At 40.2% G+C, this 24,506-nt stretch overlaps 1 protein-coding gene across 6 annotated transcripts; it reads right to left on the bottom strand.

The window, feature by feature from the left end:
- Nucleotides 1-3,878: 3,878 nt before the first annotated feature.
- Nucleotides 3,879-22,973, bottom strand: MSL2 (MSL complex subunit 2). Of its 6 annotated transcripts, XM_089509448.1 has the most exons (5): nucleotides 22,472-22,550; nucleotides 15,832-15,915; nucleotides 13,055-13,125; nucleotides 8,254-8,338; nucleotides 3,879-7,790 (listed from the first exon to the last, which is right to left on the bottom strand). In XM_089509448.1, exons 4-5 carry the CDS (start codon nucleotides 8,267-8,269, stop codon nucleotides 6,211-6,213), a joined length of 1,596 nt encoding a protein of 531 aa, XP_089365574.1. In that variant the 5' UTR covers nucleotides 8,270-8,338; nucleotides 13,055-13,125; nucleotides 15,832-15,915; nucleotides 22,472-22,550; the 3' UTR covers nucleotides 3,879-6,210. The 6 variants fall into 6 exon arrangements, with proteins under 6 accessions (XP_089365574.1, XP_089365575.1, XP_089365578.1 ...); XM_089509449.1 differs by lacking the exon at nucleotides 15,832-15,915 and having other exon boundaries at nucleotides 22,472-22,558; XM_089509452.1 differs by lacking the exon at nucleotides 8,254-8,338.
- Nucleotides 22,974-24,506: the final 1,533 nt, after the last annotated feature.

Below are 24,506 nucleotides of genomic sequence, written 5' to 3'. Positions count from 1 at the left end.
TTTATCCATGGCTTCATGCATCCATAGCTTCACACAAAACAAACCTTGATTTTGGCATTTTATATAAGGAACACTATTTCACTATGCCACTACAATTGGATGTTGTGGTAAATCCATTTACTTTAAAGTAATCTATAATTTCTCATGATACACAGTCAAAGGTTTGCTATAACCATATAAAAGCATAGGTTGATCTAAATGTCTTTGGAGTGTTCCAGTATCCAATTCATGCTTGCAATCTGATCCACAGTACCTCCTTTTCTGAACCCAGCTTGGACATCTGGACTTTCTCCCTCCATATATGATAAAAGACGTTGTCATAAAATTTTGAGCATCACTTTGCTTGCACGTGAAATCAGTGCAATGATCCAACAGTTACTGCAATTGCTGGTGTTGCCTTTTGAGGAGGATTGGAATATATACTGAGCACTTTCAGTCTGTGGGCCTTCGATTTGTTATCCATATTTGTTGGCAAATTTTGGTTGGAATTTGAATGGGTTCCATCTGTACCTTGAAATAGCTCTATTGGCATGCCATTTGTTCCTTGTGATTTATTTTTCACAAATGGCTTGACAGACTCTTCCACCTCATTTTCTAATGGTTCATCATCAAATAGTCTTCCTTGAAGGAATTTATCATGCCTTCCTCTTTTTTGTATAGATCCTCTATGTATTACTTCAACCAACTTTATATCTCATCTTGATCATATAATGGATTTCCTTGTTGGTCATATAGAAGGTTTCTTTGTACTGATTATTATAATTTCTTTATCCCCATGCACAGGTCATTAAATAGATATGCAAGATCCTAAATGTTTTCGTTGCATTTTATTTTTGCTTCTCCACCCATCCATCCCTTGATTTATTTCCCATCTTTCTCTCAGGCTTCTATGTCCTTAAGTGTTTAAAGAGTTTCATCTGTCAGCCAACAAGTCTTCTTGCTCTTTTTGTATTCTTTCCAGACAATGATCCTAGTTTTGGTTCAGAGTTCTTCTGGTTCCCAGACAGTTAGGCTTAGTAGTGCAAAGATCTTCTTTACATGGCCTTTAAATTCTACAGGGATCTTCATCAGATTGATTTAGTGTACTTCTGCGACTTTTGGAATATGCGGGGGGGGGGGGGGAACATAGCTGGAACAGTCAAGAAGAAAACGGTGCCTTTCATTTGTAATGTATTAACTGCTTCTTCGTTTTTCAGTTTTCTCATTTGGAGACAATAGTGTTCTGCCTATGTTTAGAGGCACTCTTTTTCTTCTCATTTGTTATACTGACCCTGGCATGGGAACAAAAGGAGAAAAGTCACACATCTCCATTGCCATCAACCCTATTCATGGCCCATGTCACAATCTGGGCTTTATTTTGCAGAAAACAGTTTCTACATCTTATGTTTCCAATAATCTATTTGATTTCTGTATTGACCGTCTAGTAATGCCCATGTTTACAGGCACTACATGAAAAATGTGTATACAATATATACATTAATGGCCTCACAAAATTATTTTAGTTGCTTTCCTGTTTACTTTCTTGTTCCTTGGACAAACTCTCTGAGAATGTTTGGTTCTGTTCTATTTCCTACTTTTGCATACTAATCAGCTATGATTATCAACATGATTATGACCAGTTCCCTCCTGGAGGAAATCTTTCCTCCATGAAGAATCTTTCAATTTGTTCCTTGTCTGCCTCTTTGACAGAAGTATTAAACCTGGATTGTGTTTGTATTCATAGGTTTTCCAGGTTTTATTAATATTATTTGGTCAGACTACATACCCTAACTGCTTTTGTATTATCTCATCTCACAATTCCCGCAATTCCATTTCTTTTTAAGGTGCATCTACACTGGGAGATGGAGATGGGGTGGAGCAGTGAGACTGTAAAAAGGCAGTTTCACACCACTTTAAGTGCTATAGGTCTATCCTATGGAATACTGGTAACTTCACGACTCAATTTATGCAACACGCTCTACATGGGGCTACCCTTGTGCCTAGTCCGGAAACTCCAATTAGTACAAAACATGGCAGCCAGGTTGGTCACCAAAAAATCCTGGCGTGACCAGATAACACCTATTTTAAAGTCACTTCCCCGACTGCCTATTAGTTTCTGGGCACAGTACAAGGTGTTGGTTATTACCTTTAAAGCCCTCCATGGCCTGGGTCCAACCAATCTAAGAGACCGTCTATTTCAGTATAATCCACCTGGCACCCTCAGATTCTCTGGAATTTATTGCAATCTGGGAGCAGCATCAGAGAGGTCATTCTCTGCTGCTGCTCCCAGATTGTGGAATGCCTTGCCGGAGGAGATCTGTCAAATTTCCAACCCAGACAGCTTTAACAAAGCTGTTAAGACCGATATCTTCCAGCAGGCCTTCCCCGAATAGAACAATCAGCTAATGATTTCTTCCCATCTTAAGTATCATTGTACTATTTCCCAGTAGGTTGTTGTTATTATCAGTATTTTAACAACTGATTTTAAATTGTATTGTGTTTAATCCTTTTTAAGCGGGGGGGGGGGGGGGTTAGATATAGTATTGTAGAAACTGTATGTAGTGTATATTGAGTGTCTTTTAATCTTGTAAGACGCTTTGACTACTCCTGTAGCAGAAAAGCGGGATATAAATAAAAGTTTTATTTATTTATTTATTACTGGAATGTAGTTTTACAGGGTCTTTAGCCTCCTCTGCTAGTGTGTGCTGGTACCTCACAAAACTAAAAATCCCAGGATTCTGTAAGATGGAGCCATGTCAGTTAAAGTGGTGCCAAACTGTATTATTTCTACAGTGTAGATGTATCCTTTGTCATTATCAGATTAAAATGTGGAATTGATTGAAAATGTCTCATTGCTGTCCCTTTTAGCTTGCTCAATGCAAGTACAGTGAACGCACGTCATAGGCGGGCACATTATATGCTGCTTCCAGCGCTGTGCACTGGAAGAAACACTGGCGCACCGCCACTGCCACATGCCCCCATAAGCACAAGCCCCATTACTTGTGTGAGCATACACATTTTTTGTTTTACACCGGGGACGGGGGGTCTGGAACGGATCCCCCGTGTAAAACAAGGGTGCACTGTAATGCTATGTTTATTAGGAGGCACTTTTTTTTACTTTACAATTTCTAGCTTTCCCTGAGCCATGATTCTCACATTTCACATTCCTATTGTATATGTTGTGCAGCTTCAGATGTTTCTTTCATATCAGAGCATGTCAGCATGACAGCAGCTGAATTCTTTTTAGCTTGAGTCCAATTGCATTATTTGACAGCACTACATGTGCTTATCCTCCACTTTTCAATTAACATTTTTGACTATGCATATGAAGAAATAAATTATCCTTTAGAAACAAAATATTCAGAGCATTCATGGTATCAAATTATTTCCTTGGGAAGTTTACAAAATAAAATCGTAAAAACTGGCATTTATTAATCACCTCAAATTTTAATACACAGCTTAAGAATGTGGCAGCATAGAAGGAACTAGTTTTTAAAACAAACCTGAATTTACCACCAGTAACACAATAAAGGTCCGGAATTCCCAATAACAGTTCCAAAGAACATTTGCCCTAAATCACTAGCTACTGGAATGCTGTTAAGTGTAGCTGTAAAATAAATTGAAATTATTCCCACATTTGAAGTAAAGGCATACTGATGATATATTTCCGCTCCATAACTGTACCAGTAGCAGTCTTGGATGATACTTTTAACACTTCTAGAGAAATTTCCAGATAGCGCCCAGCCTGTAGAAACAGCATGTTATGCTTGCTGTATGTTTGATTAGTCTTCTTATAGATTCTGAAATAATTATCAGATTCACACAAGTAAATTAAGGTTAAGAACACTGAAGTAAATAATAGCAGATCCCATTTGGTCCACACAAAAATCACATACATATTTAACTAATTATGTTTTAATAGGACATAGTAAACCTAAAATTAAACAGAGAATTCAGGAGTCTGAGCTGGCAAAAAAGAGACAAGAATACTAAAGAGCATTTTCCACCATTTACTCTCATTATCAAAAATATTTTTCAACTCTTCTTGCAAAACAGAAACAAAAAAATACATACTGAACACTTACATCACATTCTTCTTCCTATGGCTTTAGCCCCCCACACCCTGTCCTACCCACAGAAAGGACAGGGGGAAAACAAACCTGAAAGCCAACAAAACACTATTTGACCACATTCACATAAAATGACACCATGGTACACTACTGAACAAAAAGGAGACATCATCCAAATGGTGTCCAAAATCTTTTGCTTATTTTTCAGACCTAGTAACCATCATTGTACATGCTTTGTGCCAAATCCAAATGTCTAATGTCATAATTTACTGTAAACGAGACTCAGTGAACAATTAGATGGCAAATATAACTTTCAGAAAAGGTGACATGAATTATCTTTAGACAATCTACTGAAATATTGCTTCAGATTAGGATATGGAGGGCAAATACAATGTTGTGTTAGCTGACTTCTACTCATGTCCTTTCCCCTCTTTCCTACCCTTTGCAGCTCACCAAAACATGCTCCAAATGATCTTCAAATCACTGGGAAGAGATTGAGAGGCTGCAAAAAGAGCTGTTGGGATGACCACACACACACACACACACACACACCCTACTGTTTGAAGTAATTCTACTGGTATGAAAAGCTAATTGGATTCAATCCAGTCTTTTCTAGTCAGTCCCATAAGTTTATTCAAAATTAGGTATTTCAGTATTTAACACAAATTCTAACAAGAAGTATGATTGTTTTAAAGTGTATTTTCAAGTTTAGAATTTGTCTCTACTTACAATATAAATTGAGGGGGAAATGAAATTTTGCATATTAAGGAAGAGATGGAGCAGCTCTTCTGTGACCCAGATATAACTGCATACCAACCGCATCAGTTCCACCTTTGGTACACTGTTACTCTTCCAGTCTCAAGTGAACTACAGAACTTCATTCACTATCTGCTAAATTTCTGCTGTGCCTCACCACTATGCATCCAGGCACCCTCCCAAGTAAGAGCAGTACCAGGGTAAAGGGTGCTGGGTACTAGAGGTATGGAGAACCTCAGCTGAAAGTCAATGGCCTGCCAGTATCACTAGTCTGGAACAGCAACAGCATGCTAGTTGGTAGTTTATGTTCTTGAACAGCTGAATTTTAATGTACAAAATAAAATAATATCTTGGTAACTTTGGCATGAATTAAATAGCTTTTATTTCGCAGCCTACCAGCATACCATCTAAAATATACAGTATATATATATATATTTATAACCAATTTCGCAATGTTAATAGTATGACACATTGTGAAACAGACTGGTTTTAACCTGCAAACTTTTTTCTAAAAGTCTGAATTTAAAAAAAATCAAGAAGCTGCTTTATCATAAAGGAACTCTTGACAATTATTTTCAAAACATAAGTTAAAATACTTGAGAAACTTAAGTGACATAAATAAAAGGTAGGGCTTTGTTTCACCATGTCTATATTAGTTGGATAATTACACTTTTTGAATAAATTTAAGGTGTTAAATACATTTTTCTTAATATTTCCAGTATGAGCATGAGGTGATTTTTTTTCTTCAACTCTGACGATAAACTTGGATATATCAAAGTAGTAGAAATATGGTCCAAACCATACTGCAAAAATAATCCAGTTTGAGACTGTTTTAACTGCCCTGGCTCAATGTGAGTGAATTCTGGAAACTGTAGTTTTGTAAGACATTTAGCCTTCTCTGTCAGAGAGCTCTGGTGCCACAATAAACTACAATTCCCAGGATTCTATAGCACTGAGCCAGGGCAGTAACGGCAGTCTTAAACTGGATTATTTCTGCAATATTTTGGACCAATGATGGACTGACTAGATAGCATTTCTGTATATTGAATCAATCTCTGATTGAGCACAAAGCATGAACTGGTACAAGGTCAGGGTTTGTAAAAAAAAAAGTCATCTTGTATTTTAAAAAAAATCATTTACATTAGCATTTGATCTGAAACTATGAGGTGCTTTAAGAACTAAAGACAGTTTCAGGGTAACTCCGCAATTACCATCAAACTATTTCCCAGACACTAACACACAACATAGCAATGAAAAACACTTGATACAAGTGATCTATATGCAGGAGCTCCGGCAAGTTAAACAGAACCATAGCTGCCTTCAAAATTGTAGCAATCCCTCTACCAAAGGTAGGAGAGAACATTTTAAAAAAGGAGGGTGGGGGAAGAGAGAAAAAAAGAAAGACTCAGCAGTCATATCTTATGTCTATAGCTTCACCCAAGTTCTTATCATCGTTTGTACTGGCAGCTAAAAATGTAGTTACTGGTGACCCTGTCACATTAATTACATTGGTACTTGTGCTGGCATTGCGAACAGCAATGCTTGTCACATTAATGCCCAGAGTAAGCCTAGTCTGCTCCAAGGCCTTTTCTGGCACAGCAAATGCCTCCAGTTTCTTTTCCCCATTAGCCATATATGAATTTTGGCAGCCACGGCATATGCAGTCTAAGCAGGCTTTACGGTTCGAGTAACAAGGGCAGCGTTGGCCACGACATGTAAGAACACTTGGATTTTGGGTGGCTCGGCCACATTTACACCCCTTCTTTTCTTGTGCCTTTTTGTACACAGTTTTTGTAGGGCTTCCTGGAGTAACATGACTACTAGGATTTTTTTCTTTCGACTTTGTTTTCAGCATTCCTGATTTGGATTTAGGATGAGATTTCTTGGTGGTATGATCTAAGTTCTTTTTCATGCTTTTATTTGATAACAATACACTTTTGCTATTTTTAGGAGTTGTGCCTCCATTAGGTACAGTTGCTACAGGCTGCAAAGACATCTTTGTATCCTGTTTTACCATTACAGGAGCTGAGGCTCCCAACGTTGGGCCACAAAGGATGCTGGAAATAGGAAGGGGCTGAACCTTTTCACTGTCACTTTCTGATCGTGATCGTTTTCTATTTAGTTTTACTACCTTAGGCGTTGCAGCTGTACACGAAATTCCATGAGGCGAAGAACCCATTGACATGAACATGTTATGGCTAGGAGGTGGGGGAGAAACCTGCAAAAAAGGACCATTGGATAAATTGGTTTCCAAGCTGTGTTGCAAAGTAGGACTGCAGACTGGTGGGGTAGAGTCCAAAGTCCGTAGCACTTCTTCAACACTGAGTAAAAGTGGATCACCAGACTTGATGTCTTCACTGAAATTGTGAATATCAATACTTGTTCCACACAAATCACTAGGAGAAACTATGTCACAGATAGGATCAAGGTTGCTAGAAATATCATCAGCTTTCATGTACTGTTCAGAACTACACACACTGACTGTATTTGTATGTTCAGGGGAAGGAATATGTTCTCCAAGTTTATCTACTGATATTCCATTACAATTGGGCAACCCATTAACAGCAGAGCCTTTCACATCAGAGTCTTGTGTGCTTTCAGTTACAAAAGAACTACTTGCTGGAGGTTCAGGCTCTGAGGCTGGTGGAGATGGGGAATGTGTTAAACACAATGCTAAAGCTTCATCAGATGTTTTTTCTGTATCCTCAAGGAGCGGTGAGCCATCTTTAAGCAAAGTCAAAAGATCCGGAGAAGCATCAACAGCTTGTTTAATATCCCGTGCTAATGGTGTTTGTGTTATATACTCACAAAGTTTTTTATAGCAGTTCACTAGAATGCTTAACTGTTTATTTTCTTCAAATTGCTCATAGTCCTTGCACCAACTACATGAAGGCTTCATCATCATCTTCTTGCCTTTACAGTTCTTGCAGACATAATGCTGACAAGTAGAGTTGGTGGGTGCAATTGGATCTTGTAGAAGATTTCCTAAGGAGAAAAAAAGGAAATTATTATAAAACCCCCTAAAGACTTCACTATAACAATTGAAGTACTATTTACGGCCACTGCCATATATTTACATTTGAGAAAAATAATCACAAAAATGCAAAGTGTGTCATCAGCAAAGAATGCTGAAAGGGACATAAATCACATGCAGAGTGAAGGATGGACGATGCTCCTTATTGCTTACTGGCTATTTTCTATGTTCCTTTTCCTCCCAACCAGACACTTAGCCACAGGCAAACATGTGTATTTGTTTTTATTTATCTGTGAAGTAGAAGTGGCATTTTAAAAAGGCGATGTACTATAGTAATGGAGAGCAAAACTGAAGTATAGAATTTTAAAGGTGAGAGGAGATCTGAATTCTGGCAATTTATCTCAAACATTACACAGACATGGCAAAAGCAAAATGTCACTACAAAAGAGATTTTAATAAATAAGTAACATTTACTGTTTGGAACCTCCATAGTGACTGGAGTACATTCTTTGTCCCAGTTGCTGAATTCTTGTGGAATGTTTATGAACTGTTCAGATGCCTACAGAGAAATGGAGATGTTTGTTTCAGGGGTCTCAATACAGTAAACAGCAATGCAGAAAAGGGTTCCTCTCAATGTTAGACAGTTTTGTGCATACAAAAATGGTCTGTGAATAATGGGGAGACATTGAGGAATGTACAGAGAGGTTTCATAAATAAAAGCACATCAAGTGTGCACTACTTTTTCCTATCTTAAATATTAAAAAATTTGACAAAAATTGTTTTTCACAACGGTGCTTCATTGTGGATTTTGAGGCCAGAATGCTTCAGATAATTTCTGAAATTAACATTCCTCAAAACACTTTTTAAGCTAACCTAAAGATAACAAAAATAACAAAAAATTGTTCTCTTTATGGTCCTTCAGACACTGTTGGACTGCAATTCCCAGCTTTTCTCACCATTAGGTATGTTGCTACACCTGTTGGAAATTGTACTCCAGCAACATCTAGAGGGCCAAAAAATACACACTCCTGCTTTAGCTCTTAGAAGCACATTAAGAGATATGGAAGTGGAGATAGGACAGTGGGAACTGTACAGGATACAAAAGTACAGTACTTCTCTGCAATTACTGCTGAAAGATCAATTTTGTTCAAATAAAACTCTGAAATTCTTACAGTATTGCCTTGCTCTCCTGATACACATGAATGAAAAAGAGTAAATACTAAAACTTTTGTTTTACAACAACATAGCAGTTTATCCTATTACTACAGTAAAAGTAATACAGTAGGTTCTACTATTTTTTTATAATGTGAATTGGCAATAATATGACTAGTTAATGGAGAAATCTTATTTGCTGAGCACAAACTCTTAACTGGTTATAGCACAATTCACTCTTGAGCATTTAAAATTGGTGCTTCTCTACGTCTCAGCTTTTAAGCTTACCTCTTCTCATCTTAGCCATTCAGTCTGTCAGTCAACCATGTGGGTTTGTGAAATGAAGGAATAAAGTGAGGTGGATGGAAGGAGCAGGTGGGAGCATCTGCAAGCCAAGGATGAGAATTTTAAGCTGGGAGAGGAGTGAGTGAGTGAGAAGGATGGAAAGAGGGAGTGGGAGTGTTTGAGGGATGAGTTTTATGTCTGTATGAAGTAAGGTAGATGGAAGGAGGGGATGGGAGGGAGCCTTTGTACAACATTTGACTGCTGCAGTAAGCCAGGGCTTGTCCATGCCAAAAAGTGGCAAGTGTTATCAGCTGTTTAGTATTGGGGTGGGGGGCTGCAGAGGCTTGTGGGGACTGTACTTTGCATAAATATTTATCTTTATTATTTTTTAATGGTAGGAGTCACCATTTATGTTTATAATTAAAATTTATTCATTAAAATTTGTGGCAAATTAAATACTGTAAATATCTTAACCAGCAGTAGTATTTTTGAGCTCTGCACCTAATCCTACTTTTCCCATAAGATCTGTTATTTTTAGAGTGTGATTTTCTGTAACATGGACTTTTAAAGGAACACAGCCATTGCATTATAGTAGAATTTACTGTAAAAAGTTGCAGTTTGGGAAGATAAAGAAAAGAGTTGTTAGATTAATATCCCACTCACTGTCTAAAGATATAAATCTAAAATGCTGATGCCCTACTATGTGGGACAAAATATTTCAAGTAGCTCACTCAATCATTAAATTAATGCCCAAGATGTCTAACAACAAACTGTAGAGAACAAATGTTAGTAAAAGATCCAATAGATGCATCAAATAAAAACACACAAGACAGAAACAGCATGCATCAGATTAAACCCGCATCAGAACCATGTATGTCTTACTTTTGTTTGAAGGTGGAATGGTTGAACAAGGAGGGAGACAGCATAATCTCCTTTGGTGGGGGAACATGGGAGCAACCACTAATAAGGCCCTTTCTTGTGTTCCTGCAAATTATGACCTGATATCAGTAAAACTTGTGTTTCCAATAAGTGAGCAGGGCAGCTGATAATAACCAGAGCTCTTGGAAGCAACAACAGAGTGGCAGGAGAGTAAGATGGTCTCTTGAGAATCTTAAAATACAGGGAGGCTCATATGATAAAATGAATTCTTTTAAACAGTCTGTCATCAAGTTGGGGTGTGTGTGTAAGTCACATCAGCATGTTCAATTGTGCCCAGAGCTGAACCAATGAATTTGTTGTAACCAAATAATTGTACAGTCTTTGTAACTGGCCCCACTCAACAGCCCAGCAACAACACTCTGGACTACCCGATGTTTCTGAAGATTTTTCAAGGGTAGATCTACCTAGAGTATGTTAGAATCATCCAAATAGGATGTAACAAAGGCGTTTTTCATGTGGTCTGATATGCCATCACCAGAAACAAGTATAATTGACACAGTATCCTGGTCTGTGGATATCAAAATGCACAGCTTGGGGCTACACTACTCTTCCTTTACAGATAAAAAGCATGCTGTATAGCTCTAAATACTAGAATATATTTTGATCAGTTGTCTTTGTTGTTCCTTTCAGCTCAAATTCTTCACTGTCAGCATCAAAAACAAATTCCAAAGATCTTAAACAGATCAGATTTTTTTTTAAAGTATGAAAAATACAGATTAATGCTTTCCCCTATAAATGAAGCTAGGTCCATATGTTGTAGACCAGGTGGCTGAGGCAGCAGTACTTAAGAGAAGGAAATCAAAGACATAGCTGTTACTTTGGAAAATCAGTATGCAAAGGGATATTGTAGCACCTTTGAGACTAACTGAAAGAAAGAAGTTTGTAGCATGAACTTTTGTAGACTTGCGCCTACATGCATCTGAGGAAGTAGGCTCAAGTCTATGAAAGCTCAGGCTGCCACCTCCTTTCTTTCAGTTAGAGGCTGTGCAGACTGCCCAAACAGGCAGCCTTCAACCACCTCCAGCTGCCCCAGATCGGGGCTGCAGCAATTGCATGTGGTGGCCCCGATCTGGCCTTTCAAAGGTACAAAAAGGAGCCGCAAAAAGTGGCACTTTTTTGTGCCCTGGAAAGGGTATGATAGTTGCACTGCCACTGCTTTAAGGTGCTCCTTTGGTGCTGCATTATATAAATGCAGCACCAGAGCGCTGTGATACCACGTTCCATGTGGAGCAGCGCGCAGCGTCATGGGAGTGGAGTCAGGGTATGTGTCATATGGACGCCATGCCCCAACTCTGCCTCCAGGTTGGCCTTGATGGCCTGTCTGCACAGCCCCTTAGTCTCAACAGTGCTACAAGTTCCCTTTGCAAGGATAATACAACATAGAAACAGATAACTATAGTGAAAAGGCACTCCACAAAACAGAAGTGCTTCGCACATGCACACACAGCAGTAAAAGACGATTGATTTGTAAAAGAAAAAAGTAGGGAAGTCTGATAATGTTTGTTATCTCAGTTCCACACAGGTACTCTGCCCCAGGACAAAGCTAACTGAAACCTCAACGCAGTAAATGCAACAGATACAAAATTAGGATACTTCACATATATAAATAAGGTCTGACCTCAGAAACTTGGGCGGGTTACAGACCGCCGAAAAGCGGTGGTCTGCTGCCGCCAGCGGTTGCAGTGTCCGGGAACCACAGCAGCCAAACGGCGTGGTTCCCGGATGCTGCAAAGAAGGAGCGCGATTTTCGGAAGAGACGCTGCAAGTGCCGAAGTGCGCACTCACGGTGTTATTTTGGGGGTGCGGCATGCGGATGCAGCGCGTCCGCTACGTCAAGATGCCGATGGCCGTGTGGAATGGCCGCCACCATTTCGTACAGACTCAGTCCGTACTAGGGTTAGGGGCATCTGGAAGAGACGCCCCTTTCTAAACCTAGTACGGACTGAGTCCGTGCTAGGGTGCCCGTTTGTAACGGGCCTGAAAGTCAGAAAAGAGACACAAGCAGCCATCGGATATTCTCAATTTTTCCTGTCCAAGGGGGTCTTGGGTGATGGAGAACTTCAACAGCCATCAACTACTCCTCCACCAATAAGAATTAATTTCAGAGCTTCCAAAATGATGCTGTTGTACAGAATGGTACAGTGGGCACTACATCACAAAAATGTGGTCTAATTGGAATACCTATGAAACTGTTAGAATGCTCTTTCACCTTAGTTACAACAGTGAAGGCACAACCTAGAGAACACTTAATTTCCTAAGATAAAAATAATGTTTTTGAGCACACCACATCACCATCCCCCAATAAATAAATAAATAAATAAATAAATAAATAAATAAATCTGCACAAAAAGGTAGTCTTGCAGAGTTGGGTAGAACAAGTGAGAAACAAAGGCTCAAAATGGCCTAGATTATTATTATTAATGGTATTTACATCCTGCCCTTCAGCTGTTTTTATGTCTATCATGTTTAATCAAAGCACAATTCTTTCACATTGATAGCTCCTGAAATTCAATTTAGAAGTGTCAAAATGCCATTCATGCTTTCCTAAATCTTAAACTCCAATTGCATTCAAATCTTCATGCATTACCCTGTATCCTAGACAGATGCCTAAGGATTAACAGTTCCTAAGCCCCAGTTTGATTTGCAGCATAAAAGTCATTTTCTCATCTTGGACTTTGTTCAGTACCAAATTAAACTATCATAAAAATCTTGAGTATGTTACAATAGTAATTTTAAAGTAGATAAGTGTTTGCCATAAAGTGGTATACTAGTGCACCTATTACCCAGTCTGACTAAACAGATACAGCTCCCCTATTGCATAAATTATCTGTTCTTTCATTTCTAGGAATTAAATCAAATTATAACTCTTTAAGAAAATCAATGTCTTTTAATTTATCACCTTGATTTCTGACTTCAATACAAGCAGACACAACTCTTTTTCCCCATATTGTTATTTGTGCAGATTCTTGCCTAGAGAAAGCAGAGTTATATTAAAATTACAGCTTTGCTGTGCACCATTCACATTATGTAATCATTTCTGTATGACATGGAACAAGACTGCAGCCGGCATGGTTTGGTTTTCAACAAGAAAATCCCAACTATTTATCTGCCCATGGTCTTACTCGTGCTTATTTGCAAAGAGGTTTAGAGAAAAAATTACATACCATATCATTACTTGTGCCATGTATTTCATTCTAACCATTTTTGCTTCGCAAGAGGTTCACTGGCCTTAAGAAATAACGATTTGTATAACTGTTCATACAGTTAAAACAATTGTATGGATCAAAAGATGCTTTTCAAAAAGGGGCAAATGTTACTTATACAGCGACATGGTGTGAAACAGTACAGCACTAATCCTTGATCTAAGAAACATTGCAGTTTCAGTCCTGCCAGTCAGTGACTTCTCTTGCTGTTTTTACCACTCCTCTTGGAACAAACTTATCTCTGACTTCTTTTTGCTATTATCTTCACTATTCGTCTACACTTGTATAGTGGGTAGGAGTCAACCTACTGCAAAATATTCCAGCAAAGTTGACAACAGATGTTCTTCTGGGGTGTTGAGGCACCACCACAGAAAAAGGCTGATTTGATGTGACCATTCAATCAACAAAATCAGATTCTCCCCAGATCTAAGAGCATTGGCAGCCCAGTGCAAGGAGATGTGTTCCTTTACTTATCTAAGGCTCTAAGTTGTTTAGGATTCTGTAGGTCAATGAATCCACTCTCAAACTACAAAAATGACATCCCCAAAACACAGGCAACCAATGCATCTCTTTCAGGGTGTATGTGGCATCATCACTGACTGCTATCATTGGCAGCAATTTGATGCCTGTATTTCCCCCTCTATTTCATTTTCCAAGATGGTCTGCAAGGGCACACCAATTACAATAATCCAAATAATGCTATTGTCCCAAATTGCCCCAAAACCTCTGTCTGTGTCTCAGGGCCAGTCTACAAGTAAGTGGGTTATGAGAACTGCTGCAAATTTTTTCCACATTTGCACTGATGGTTAAATGCCTTCACTTTCCTGTGCAAATTCACATCTATTTCCTCTCTCTAATGAAAATGCACTGCCATCCAAATCCATGCAAAGAGGACAGGTGGGCCACATGTGTGATAATGTGCATTTCTATAGATTTCTGTGGCTACTCTGGTAAAAACTGTGAAACCTTTTTCTGTGGTATTTAAAGAGAGGGGTTTTTTTTTGGGGGGGGGAGGGGTTTGGAAAATTGCCCTAACTCCTGGACCATGGACATTTCTCTTGGGGCTACAGGTGCTGCCAGAAACACTTTTTTTTAAAAAGGAAGCAGGCAGAAATCTATTTCTGATTCTGAAAAAGTTTTAAAAGATTTTTAAATCTTTTAAAAATTTAAACCAATTTAAAGATGAATTGTCACTCCTGGGGGCCGTTTCACACCACATAATTGCAGTGCTATGATTCCACTTTAACTGCCATGGCGCCATCCTATGGATGTTGGGATTTGCAATTTAGGGAAGGCATTTTGAACTCACAGCCAGAGTGCATTAGTGCCTCACTGACCCTCAAGCCCAAAGATTGCACAAAATTTAGTGAAGGGAGTTAGAATGGACCACTGTGCCACAACTGTATAGTGTAAATGAGCCCCTGAAATCTTCCAAGAGAGAAATGTCACCCATTTTTGGCAACAACAACAATAAAAAAGAGATGGTCCAGTCTGGAGAAGATAGAAGCCACAAAAATAGCTTTGTTCACCTGATGTCAATGTTAAAGAACACAGAGAACAGAAAGGAACCATGCTGAAGACCATAGCACAATAAAGTGTTGTAGATACATAGTTTTTGTGGGGTTTTGCAGGCTATGTGGCCATGTTGTAGAAGAACTTATTCCTGGCATTTCACCAGCATCTGTGGCTGGTATCTTCAGAGAATGCTGGCATGGAAGTAAGTGGGATACACACACACACACACACAGTGCATCCATGCCATATGCGGCTTCTAGGTTACGTGGAAGCTGCGCACCAATTAAAGCAATGGCATGTGCGCCCGCAGAGCGCATGCCCCCGTGAGCTGCAAGCATGCGCCCCATTGTTTTTAATGGGGTGTGAACATGCACAGATTTCCCCTTACGTGGGGGATCCAGAACTGATCCTCCACGTAAGGGGAAAGCCTACTGTATATACATATATACACACCGTGTGACTCTAGGTTGGGAGGAGTGATTTACATGTTAATCTGAGTACTGTTGTTGAATGGCAAGGGCGGGATGATATGCAAGGAGGATTTGTATCACATAGCCCACAAAACGCACAAAAAATATGGATGCTGGCCATGAAAGCCTTCAACTTCATGTTAGCAGTGATTGTTTTTGCCAAACCAACAATTAAATTTAATTCTAAGTTCTTTACAAAATTAAAATGCAACTGGAATGGCCAGCCCTTTACATTATTTTGCCTCCTTAGTGCAACAGGCATACCTGTTACAATATATTAAAAAAAATTGGGGAGGGATGAGAATTTCTTTATTATATCTATTACAGTACTTTTCTTTTTTTCCACTTTACTTTTATATATATATATATATATATATCTAACAGTGTATCTAACAGTATAAGATATGAAAAAGATACATTTCAGTCTTCTATTGAACAACAGGGCAATTCAAATGTAACAAGTGTCAGATCCATGTGCTTCATACTACCTGCATGTCAGCTTCAACGTTTTCTACCGTGGTTGTTTATAGCCAGTTTCCCATTACATGTAAACTGGGAAACTGGAATTTAATCTGTTTATTGAACAGCAGACAAAAATAGGATTAGATGTTCTGCATTTCATCAGGAGGTAAGAATAGCAAAAGATCAGTCACAAAACTTGCTCTTTTAAGTTAAAGTTTCACTAGTATCTTAATGGACACAGAAAGACAACATAATTGCAGAATGTATCACTTTGTAAAAAGCCTGCCTTTGAATGACGATTCCTGTTTATGATAGAAACATAATTTTCCCTAAGTTATTTTTTCCATTAAAAATATAGAAAATACCTTACAAAGAGTAAAGACAGTAATTTAAAAATCAGCAGACTTGCCAGATGATTAAACTCTTTTCTACTTAGAGAGGAGGAGACGCAATCTCTGAGGGCATCAACACTTACTATTCATATCCTTAGGTTCCTCATCCTGTTCAAAAGGCAGATTATAAGTGCAACCAGTATGTTTATGATATCCAGACTTCTTCCCAGTATATTCCAACTGCCAAAAATTGCCAGTGTGGTGAAATCCAGTGATGTGCAAATAGAAGGCAGCTCACTGAATGAATCTTTTCCTTCTCTTCTCCCTTAGTATCTCCATAAATATTCTCTTGAGATGGGGGGAGCTACTGGGCTGGGGAGGAACACCTGACACCAAGACTCATTTGGGAATAGCGCAAGATCCATGTGCCTAATTTGGAGCACTTACTCCCTCCCACTGGGGCTCTGCAAGACATAGACCATGCTGTTCAGTGTATCTCCTCAGCCTTTTGGAGGAGATTTTGAGGGGAGAAGGGGGAAAGATTCAATGCTTGATGTTACACAACATCTTCATTTCATACTTTCATTAAGACTGTATAATGTCTGTAAATAGATGCCTTGTATTTGTGTCCAAAGGATCACAATTGAAAGAGGTTCAGCTTTAAAATATTCATAGTTGCTGCTGGACAGAGCAAGTATTCAGGCTAAATGGATCAGTGGTTTGAACTGTACAAAGGCATTTGAATATGACTGACCATTTTATCTGGTTATAAAGCTAAGAATACTCACTTTCACATATTCAGTTCTGGCAGTAAAGAGTGGCCTTATTCAAATACATTAAACCACAGTTATGTGAATGAATCTTGGGCCTGTGTAGTCCCACTACTAGAAGTTACCTTTAATTTTTTTATTATTATTATTCCTTTTCGTTTTATTTGAATTTCACTTAACTGTAGTTTAGCATTTTGCCTGAACCCAGTCAAACAATAACTGCAGTTTAGCACTATGCCTGAATGCAGCCAAATTTTGTTTAGTCTTGACTATGGTTAAGAGAAACAAGCAGAAGTCAAACTGTGGTTTATGACCATAGTTTAATTCTTAAAAATCATACTTCCTTCTAAAGTTTAGCTCATAGAGATGTGTGAAGTTTACATGCTTTTACTGTTAAGCAACTGTCTCTTGTTTTCAAGCTTTACTCCACAAGCAAATCTGTGGCAAAATATACAAGAAATAGGGAAGAAATTCAGCTGTTGTGCTTAAAGTTACAAATACTAACAGTAGTAGCAATGAGTGGGAAGCAGATAAGTAGTTGGCATTTTCCTTCAACAGTCCAGGCCTCTTTCTTGTAAACAAAACAAATTAAAAGACCAATTCAGCTGTTTTGGTTCTAAATCAATGAGGATAACATGACTATATCAAAATAAGCAAAACGGAAGTCCTTTTTTAAAGAAAAGAGAGGTGGAGGGGATGGTCTGTATGTATACATTTATGTGTTAAATTCTGAATACAAATTATTTTACCTAAAATAAGCACTTTCCTACTGAATTCAGCTGCTGTGTCAGGTACAGCCAAAACTTTGACTATGGCAAAGTTTTCAAAGTGAAGTAAAGCTTCTTTTGTGGACAAAGAAACTATCATCATACACATTACCAAACAAGAAACAAGGAGGAGGGGGGCAAAAAAAGAAATGGGTGGAGGAAAGAGGGCAGGAAACCAATGTTTTAGGAAGAGAGTCTCCTTAAGATAGGAAAGACAGTTTTCTTACTATCTTACTATGGAGGGGTCAGGAAAACAAATACAGGAGGACCCTATTAGCCTCCTCTTAATGGACTGTGAAAACAAAACAGTTCACTGTTTGCTACAACTAGTGAAGAAAAAGCACAGGAAAATCCCAGCGCCTCCAATTTACATTGACATGGACTCAAAAGCTTCATCACTTTGCAATCAGTGAAGTGCTTTTCAAAGGAAAAGACACACATTTAATTATTGGAATGGCCTTTTCTGCTTGATCTAAGATAGAGAAAAACTGTCTCAATGTTGAAAAATGATATGGGTTATTCACACACCAGTGATTTCTCTCTGGAACCAAAAAGCAGGTGTGGGAAAACGTGTGTGATACCTCTGCTACAGAGGTCAACAAATGTGCAAGTGGATTTTGTAAACAAGTGATTTTTTTTAAGCTAAAAGATATCTTTTTATCAATTAAATGATTACATTTAAGGATCTTTTGATTTTTCTCTTATTTTTTTCTCATGTGTTTATAAACCTATCCTGGGAAAACTAAGGGAGGGGGATAAAGTTATAGTGAGAAAGAAAACAAGCAACAAATGAATTAACTTGTGCACTCTCTGGCACGGTTCACATGTCAACATTTGCACTGCTGAAGACTCTGTCTGGAGCATAATGAATAAGCATTTCATTTGGCTCTTTCTGTCAGTGGAATTGGTTAAAGAAACTAAAAAAACTTACTATCTGATGTTCTTTTGTTGCCTGTTTATCAAAACATTTCCTGTATTGCTATGTACTGTATATGCATTATCCTGTATATGCATTATCCTACTTGAGAGTATGTATTTTCCCTGGAGTACGATTACCCATCCATTATGAAGCCAAGCCCTCCCTCCAGTCCATCTGCCTTGGTCCAGGCCTTGGAGGTAGAAAGGAACTGCTGGACCTCTTACCCTTTGCCTCCACCACTCCCTTCTCCTTCTGTGTCATGTCTTTTTAGATTGTAAGCCCGAGGGCAGGGAATCGTCTAACTAAAAAGATTGTATGTACAGCGCTGTGTAAATTTACAGTGCGTCATAAATAAAGGTTAATAATAATAATAATAATAATAATAATAATAAAAAGCATATGTCCATAGTTTCTTCACTGTTATGTTTGAATTGAGATCTTTGCAATGTTTTCCTCCTTACAAACCAGAATCATACATCAGGTTTTGTTCTTTTCCTGTGATTCCTTGTTATGACAGGACAACAAGCCAGAGATTCCAGTTCAGACACAACAGTAAATCAACTAAGAACAGAGGTTCCTGGTTTGTTTAGCCACTGTCATTAGCAGTAGGAATAAAATGTGTGTACACACTCACTCATTCCAGAGAAGCCAGAGTCCTGAAGAATTCAGTCTCTGAACATGCTTTCTCTCTCTAAAATTTCTACATGACATCGGGCAGAAGAACTAGAACTCACAGAGTCACTAAAAATGGGATCCTATAAATGTTGACTTGAAGTAACTAACTCCTACTGCACTCAGTACGACCTACTTCTTAGAAAGTGGGTTCAGAAATGCAGCTGAAGATACCTAGAAACTAGCAGGAGTGCTATAATTTAAGTGAGCTGAGCTGAAAAAATAATGCACATGAAATCTAAAAAGTTAAATGCCGTGAGCTTTCCTCGAAGTATAGGGCATGTGATATACTGTAGGTCCAAAACACACTACAGAAATAATCCAGTTTGAGACTGTTTTAAGTGCCCTGGCTTAGTGCTAGGGAATCCTGGGAACTGCAGTTACTGGGGCACCAAAGTTCTCTGACAGAGAAGGCTCAATATCTCACAAAACTACAGTTCCCAGAATTCCCTAGCCTTGAGCCAGGGCAGTTAAAGCGGTCTCAACAGTTCAAGTCTTGATTTCTTTTACCTGGGTCAAGACTTGAACTGTAGGCTCAGTTCTCAAGTATGTAGAGTTGGAATTACTGTAAAAAGTAGAGCTAAATATAAAAGATTATAGTTCAAAATATACTGCAGAAATCATCCAGTTTGAGACCGCTTTAACTGCCCTGGATCAAGGCTAGGGAATTCTGGGAACTGCTATCCTTGACGCTCATTTTTTTTATTTTTCTGAGCCAAAAATGCTCCACAATGACCCCCCCCCCAATTCCAAACGGCCTTCAAAAGCAACAGTTTGACCTTTTCTGCGCCCCCAGAGAGCAAAATTAAACCCAAAACATGCCAAAAAATAATAATAAACCCCCAAAATAATGATCCAGAAGTGCATTTCTGCTAACGTCTGGCCCCTTCCAGCCGAAAATGGGACGGGGGGGGGGGCACAACAGTTATAGCAGTTTCCCACTCAATTTAAAGATTAAATAATCTTGCAAATTCTTAAGGAACACAAATTGCTCTCAGGAAAAGATCACTGACTCTCTGGATGGACTGTATTATGAAAGAACTTATTTCTAAAACCTAACATAAAGAAAAGGATAAACAGAACTTCAGTACAGGAAGAGATAGTATGTATATAGTCCTGCGAGTGTTTATTAACTTGTTAACCTACACGGAAACTTTGTACAGAGCAACAAAGATCACCATCACATTTGTCCCAAAATTAGCTCATCAGTTGAATGTTCAAAGTTAATACTCTCAGAGTGAAACAGTTACCTCAAATCCATGGAGAAAGCAAAGGGATAGCCAGTGGCCAGATATTTTATGTATTTATTTTTGAATCTCTGGGTATATTTCCCTCTTAAATTCTTACAAAGGTTTACACACTGCTGTATAAAACTTTAAACTGGGAGCATTAAAGTGATGTGTGTTTGCTGACAGCAACCAATGAATGTGTGAATACAGTCAGTTTGTGGGAAGATCAGAGCAGTGCTTCAGGGGAACGGATGCTATCTGGATTTTCTGCCTGGAATGTCAAGATGTCTTGGGCTAAATATAAATGTTTTCACTAGTTTCAGAAGCTAGTTCTTACTTTCACTTCATACTTTCCGCGTAATTTATTTTTCTTCCTTTAAACCTAGGGCCATGGGTGCAAAGAGTCAAAGCCCTGACAATTTCGTTATTCTGTTTTATGGATATGTCTTTCACAAGCTCATCTCTAAATATTACCAGTTAAATATACTTAACTTTTCTAATGTTAAGAAGTGATGACTAGACGGTAGTGAAAACAAAACACTTTACAACTCCTCCCTATGCAGCTTCACTTTGTTTACATTTTGCAAGTCTGCTGAACACAGGACAACAACCTCAACATGCTGATCACTCAATACGCTGATTATACCTGTGTTATCTGACTACCAAAACGAGGATCCTACTTCTCCCTTGCACTAGAAAAAACTTTGTCTCACACTCGCTTATGCCATTCACCCAAGTCAAAAAACCCTTCCTCAAAACTAACACCTCAGATGTATTGCTACACACAGCAAATGTACATTAAGAAGCTTGCTTCCTATCTGAATGACTGCCAGAATGCTTTCATCTGACTGTAGGAAAATAACAACAACAACAGAGTCTTGTTGATACTAGAAGGCTTGCAAGTGTGTTACGGGACAAACTTCCGTTAACCCTATTCCACTCCCAAAACTGCAGAGCCAAACACGTGGATCCGGCAAAGAGGCAGAACGTAAACAGGGAAGTCAGAAGGAAATGAAGCACAAGCAGCACAGGAAGCGCAGGCGGCGGCAGTTCTCATGTCATTAACTGTGACCATTCACAAAGCTGTGGCCATCGAAATGCAAACAGAAACAGGAAAAATAATGGACACGTGTCACACCATAAAAATCCGTCATTCTAATTCAAGTCACAGACAGAACGGGACCACTTCACAAACTCTAATTCAGCAGTTTCACGTTGCATTCTACCTTTTGAGTTCAAAAACAGACATTTTATGATCAGACATTTTACCATCAGCAACACCTGGCAGGTTTTCTCTGCTGTTTTTATATCTTGCCATCTTTGGACGTCATATTTATGCCCAGTTATCCTTTTGCACAGAGACTGGCCTGCGTCTACCTTGCTATATCGCCACCGAGTAGATATATGTATCCTTTACAAAGAGCCATAATAAAGTATTCTTCTACAATGCGATACACGTTGACTTGGGAATAACAGCAACAGAGTTTCAAAAGTGAGCATGCAGAATGGGCCTTTAAGAATGACACTTCCTCCCCAGCCCCAGACCTCTTAGCAGGGAAAGAGGAAGCTGGGGTGACTCCTTGCTATGGAATTCTGGGAGTTGGAGTTTGTTGTGGGGCCAGAGGCCCAGAATTCCATAGCGAGGAGTCAGAGAACAAGTTTAAAGCGGCCTCAGAGTGGGCCCTTATTTGCTGCAGCCTGTTCCCAGAGAGACCAGGGAGGGAAGGCTGCTCTGCTCCCTGCCCCTTTCCCAAGGCAGCAGCCAGCCAGGGGGTGTGAGCAGCGTCAGGCGCCACCGAAACCAAGCGGCCAAGGGAGGACTCAGGGAGGGAGGGAGGGAGCGGGAAGGAAGGAAGCAAGGAAGGAAAGAGGGCTGCTGCTGCCGCTGCCTCTTCTGCCCAGAACAATAGAGCGCCCTCCCTCCCTTCCTTCTCTCTCTCTCTCTCTCTCAGTCTCTCTCTGCCTGGGAGTACTCACCGCAGACGCAGCAGGAGAGCGACTGCCGGAAGTAGGGCAGGAGCTTCCCGATCTCGGCCAGGCACTGCGGGTCCTCCCCGGGTCCGTAGCTGAGCACCAGGCGACTGGCGGAGATGTACAAGGCCGTGGCATTCACCGGGTTCATCGCAGACGCTGAGGCCCAAGGCTCCCGGGCTGAGAAGAAAGCCGCGGGGCGCCGCCGCTGCCGCTGCTGCCGCTGCTAGGCCCCCCGCCTCCAGGCGCCGCCAGGGCCTTCTCCTCCGCCTCCTCCCAGCCCTCCGCCGAGGAGCGGCGGCGGCGGCCCAGGCGACTACTCCCCGCGGAAAGCCATCCCGGCCTGGTTCCCCCTCAGGCGGAAAGGAGGCCCCGCATGCGGAGGCCGGTTCAGGAATACCACCACCACCACCGCCGCCTCCGCATCACCCCGGGCCTTCCTCGCCGGAACCGACGGCGGGACGCTCTAGGACTCCTCGCCTCGCCTCTCCCTCCTCCTCCGCCAAGCCCCCCCCCTTTTTACAATGTCAATAGCAACCGTTAGATCCAACCGTCACTGCGCAGCCATCGCCGCGGCCGCTTGGGGTGGGCGCCAGTGCGCATGCGCGGCCATTCCCTACCCTCCTCGTCAAACTGCTCCCCCTCCGCCTTCATCTACAGTGCTCATAATAGAGAGACGCACACACATCCCCTTCGCGTCTTCTGGGTCTGAGAGCACCCAGGCCGCCTCTCCCCGGAGAGAAGGGGCGGGGCTTAGAGGCCTCGCGGCCTAGAGTTCTGAGGGAGGCGCGCGCTCTCTGCGTAGCGTAGACAGGCTTTGCGGCCTGGTCAGTTTGTCACTAGAAGCTCTACTCCCACAGAAATAACCCGTTTTGAGGCGGCTTGGCGGGCCAACGGCTCCAGGCACGGGAATTCTGGGAATTGTAGTTTGTTGTGGCACCTCTGGTGCTACCATTCCCAGAATTCCCGTGCCTGGAGCCGTTGGCACTCCAAGCCGCCTCAAAATGGATTATTTCCCTACTGAGAATGCAGCCCACCAATGGGTTTATGAACCTTACCCTCCCTAAGCATACACAGAGTGCATGATCCCCCTCACACAATCCACACATAGCTCCCTGCAGAAAATCCAGTTTGACGCCGCTTTATCTGCCCTGGCTCAAGGCTAGGGAATTCTGGGTGCTGTAGTTTTTGTGAGACATTAAGACTTCCCTCTCAGAGAGCTCTCTGATGCCATAATGAACTACAGTTCCCAGAAGTGCTTTGATTGTGAGTCCCTCCATGGCAAGAGCTCTCTTCCAACTCTGTGATCCTATGGCCTCGTTCCCACTTACAGATAAATCGGTGTGCAATCCGAATCAATGGGTCGTTGATCACTGTTTACACTACGCTTGCCCCAATTGCATTTTCTGTCATTTTCTAGCATTAAAATAACCCACTTGTGGTTCACATTCACAAATGAATTGGACCTTAATAGATTAGAAAGATGGGCCAAAGATAACAAAATGAATTTCAACACAGAGAAATGTAAAGTACTGCACTTAGGCCTTTTTAAGGTCTCTTCCAACTCCATGATTCTATAATTCTAATGTGGCGTCAGTAGGGTTGGTATCACCCAGTGTGGTGTCACCATTTCACACCATATAGACGCCTTAGTAAAGCTTTTTTGCACCTTCCTTGGAGGTCTTTAAACAGAGACTGGATGGCCATTTGTAAGGGGTGTTTTGATTTAGATTTCCTGCATGGCAGGAGGTTGGACTGGATGGCCCTTGTGGTCTCTTCCAACTCTACGATTCCATGATTCTAAACAACTAGCAAAATTAAAATTATACCTTCAAATTACAATATTATACACACAACCTAAATGTATTTACATATACACAGTGAAGATTTGGTTAAAATGTTATGTATTTAAAGAAAATTTTAAAAGAATAAAAATTTCAAAAATTTCAATTTTTTTAAAATTAAAATTTTGAAATTTGAAGTTTTAATTTTGAAAAAATTCTGGGGCCACTGCTTTCTCTTCCTCCCACTGAGCTTCCTT

This window comes from Sceloporus occidentalis, unplaced genomic scaffold, assembly GCF_023333645.1.
Source record: "Sceloporus occidentalis isolate IW3139 unplaced genomic scaffold, rSceOcc1.0.p SCAF_2, whole genome shotgun sequence".
Classification (NCBI taxonomy): Eukaryota; Metazoa; Chordata; class Lepidosauria; order Squamata; family Phrynosomatidae; genus Sceloporus; species Sceloporus occidentalis.
The sequence above is the reverse complement of the archived record's forward strand: the minus strand, read 5'-3'. Positions and strand labels throughout refer to the sequence as shown.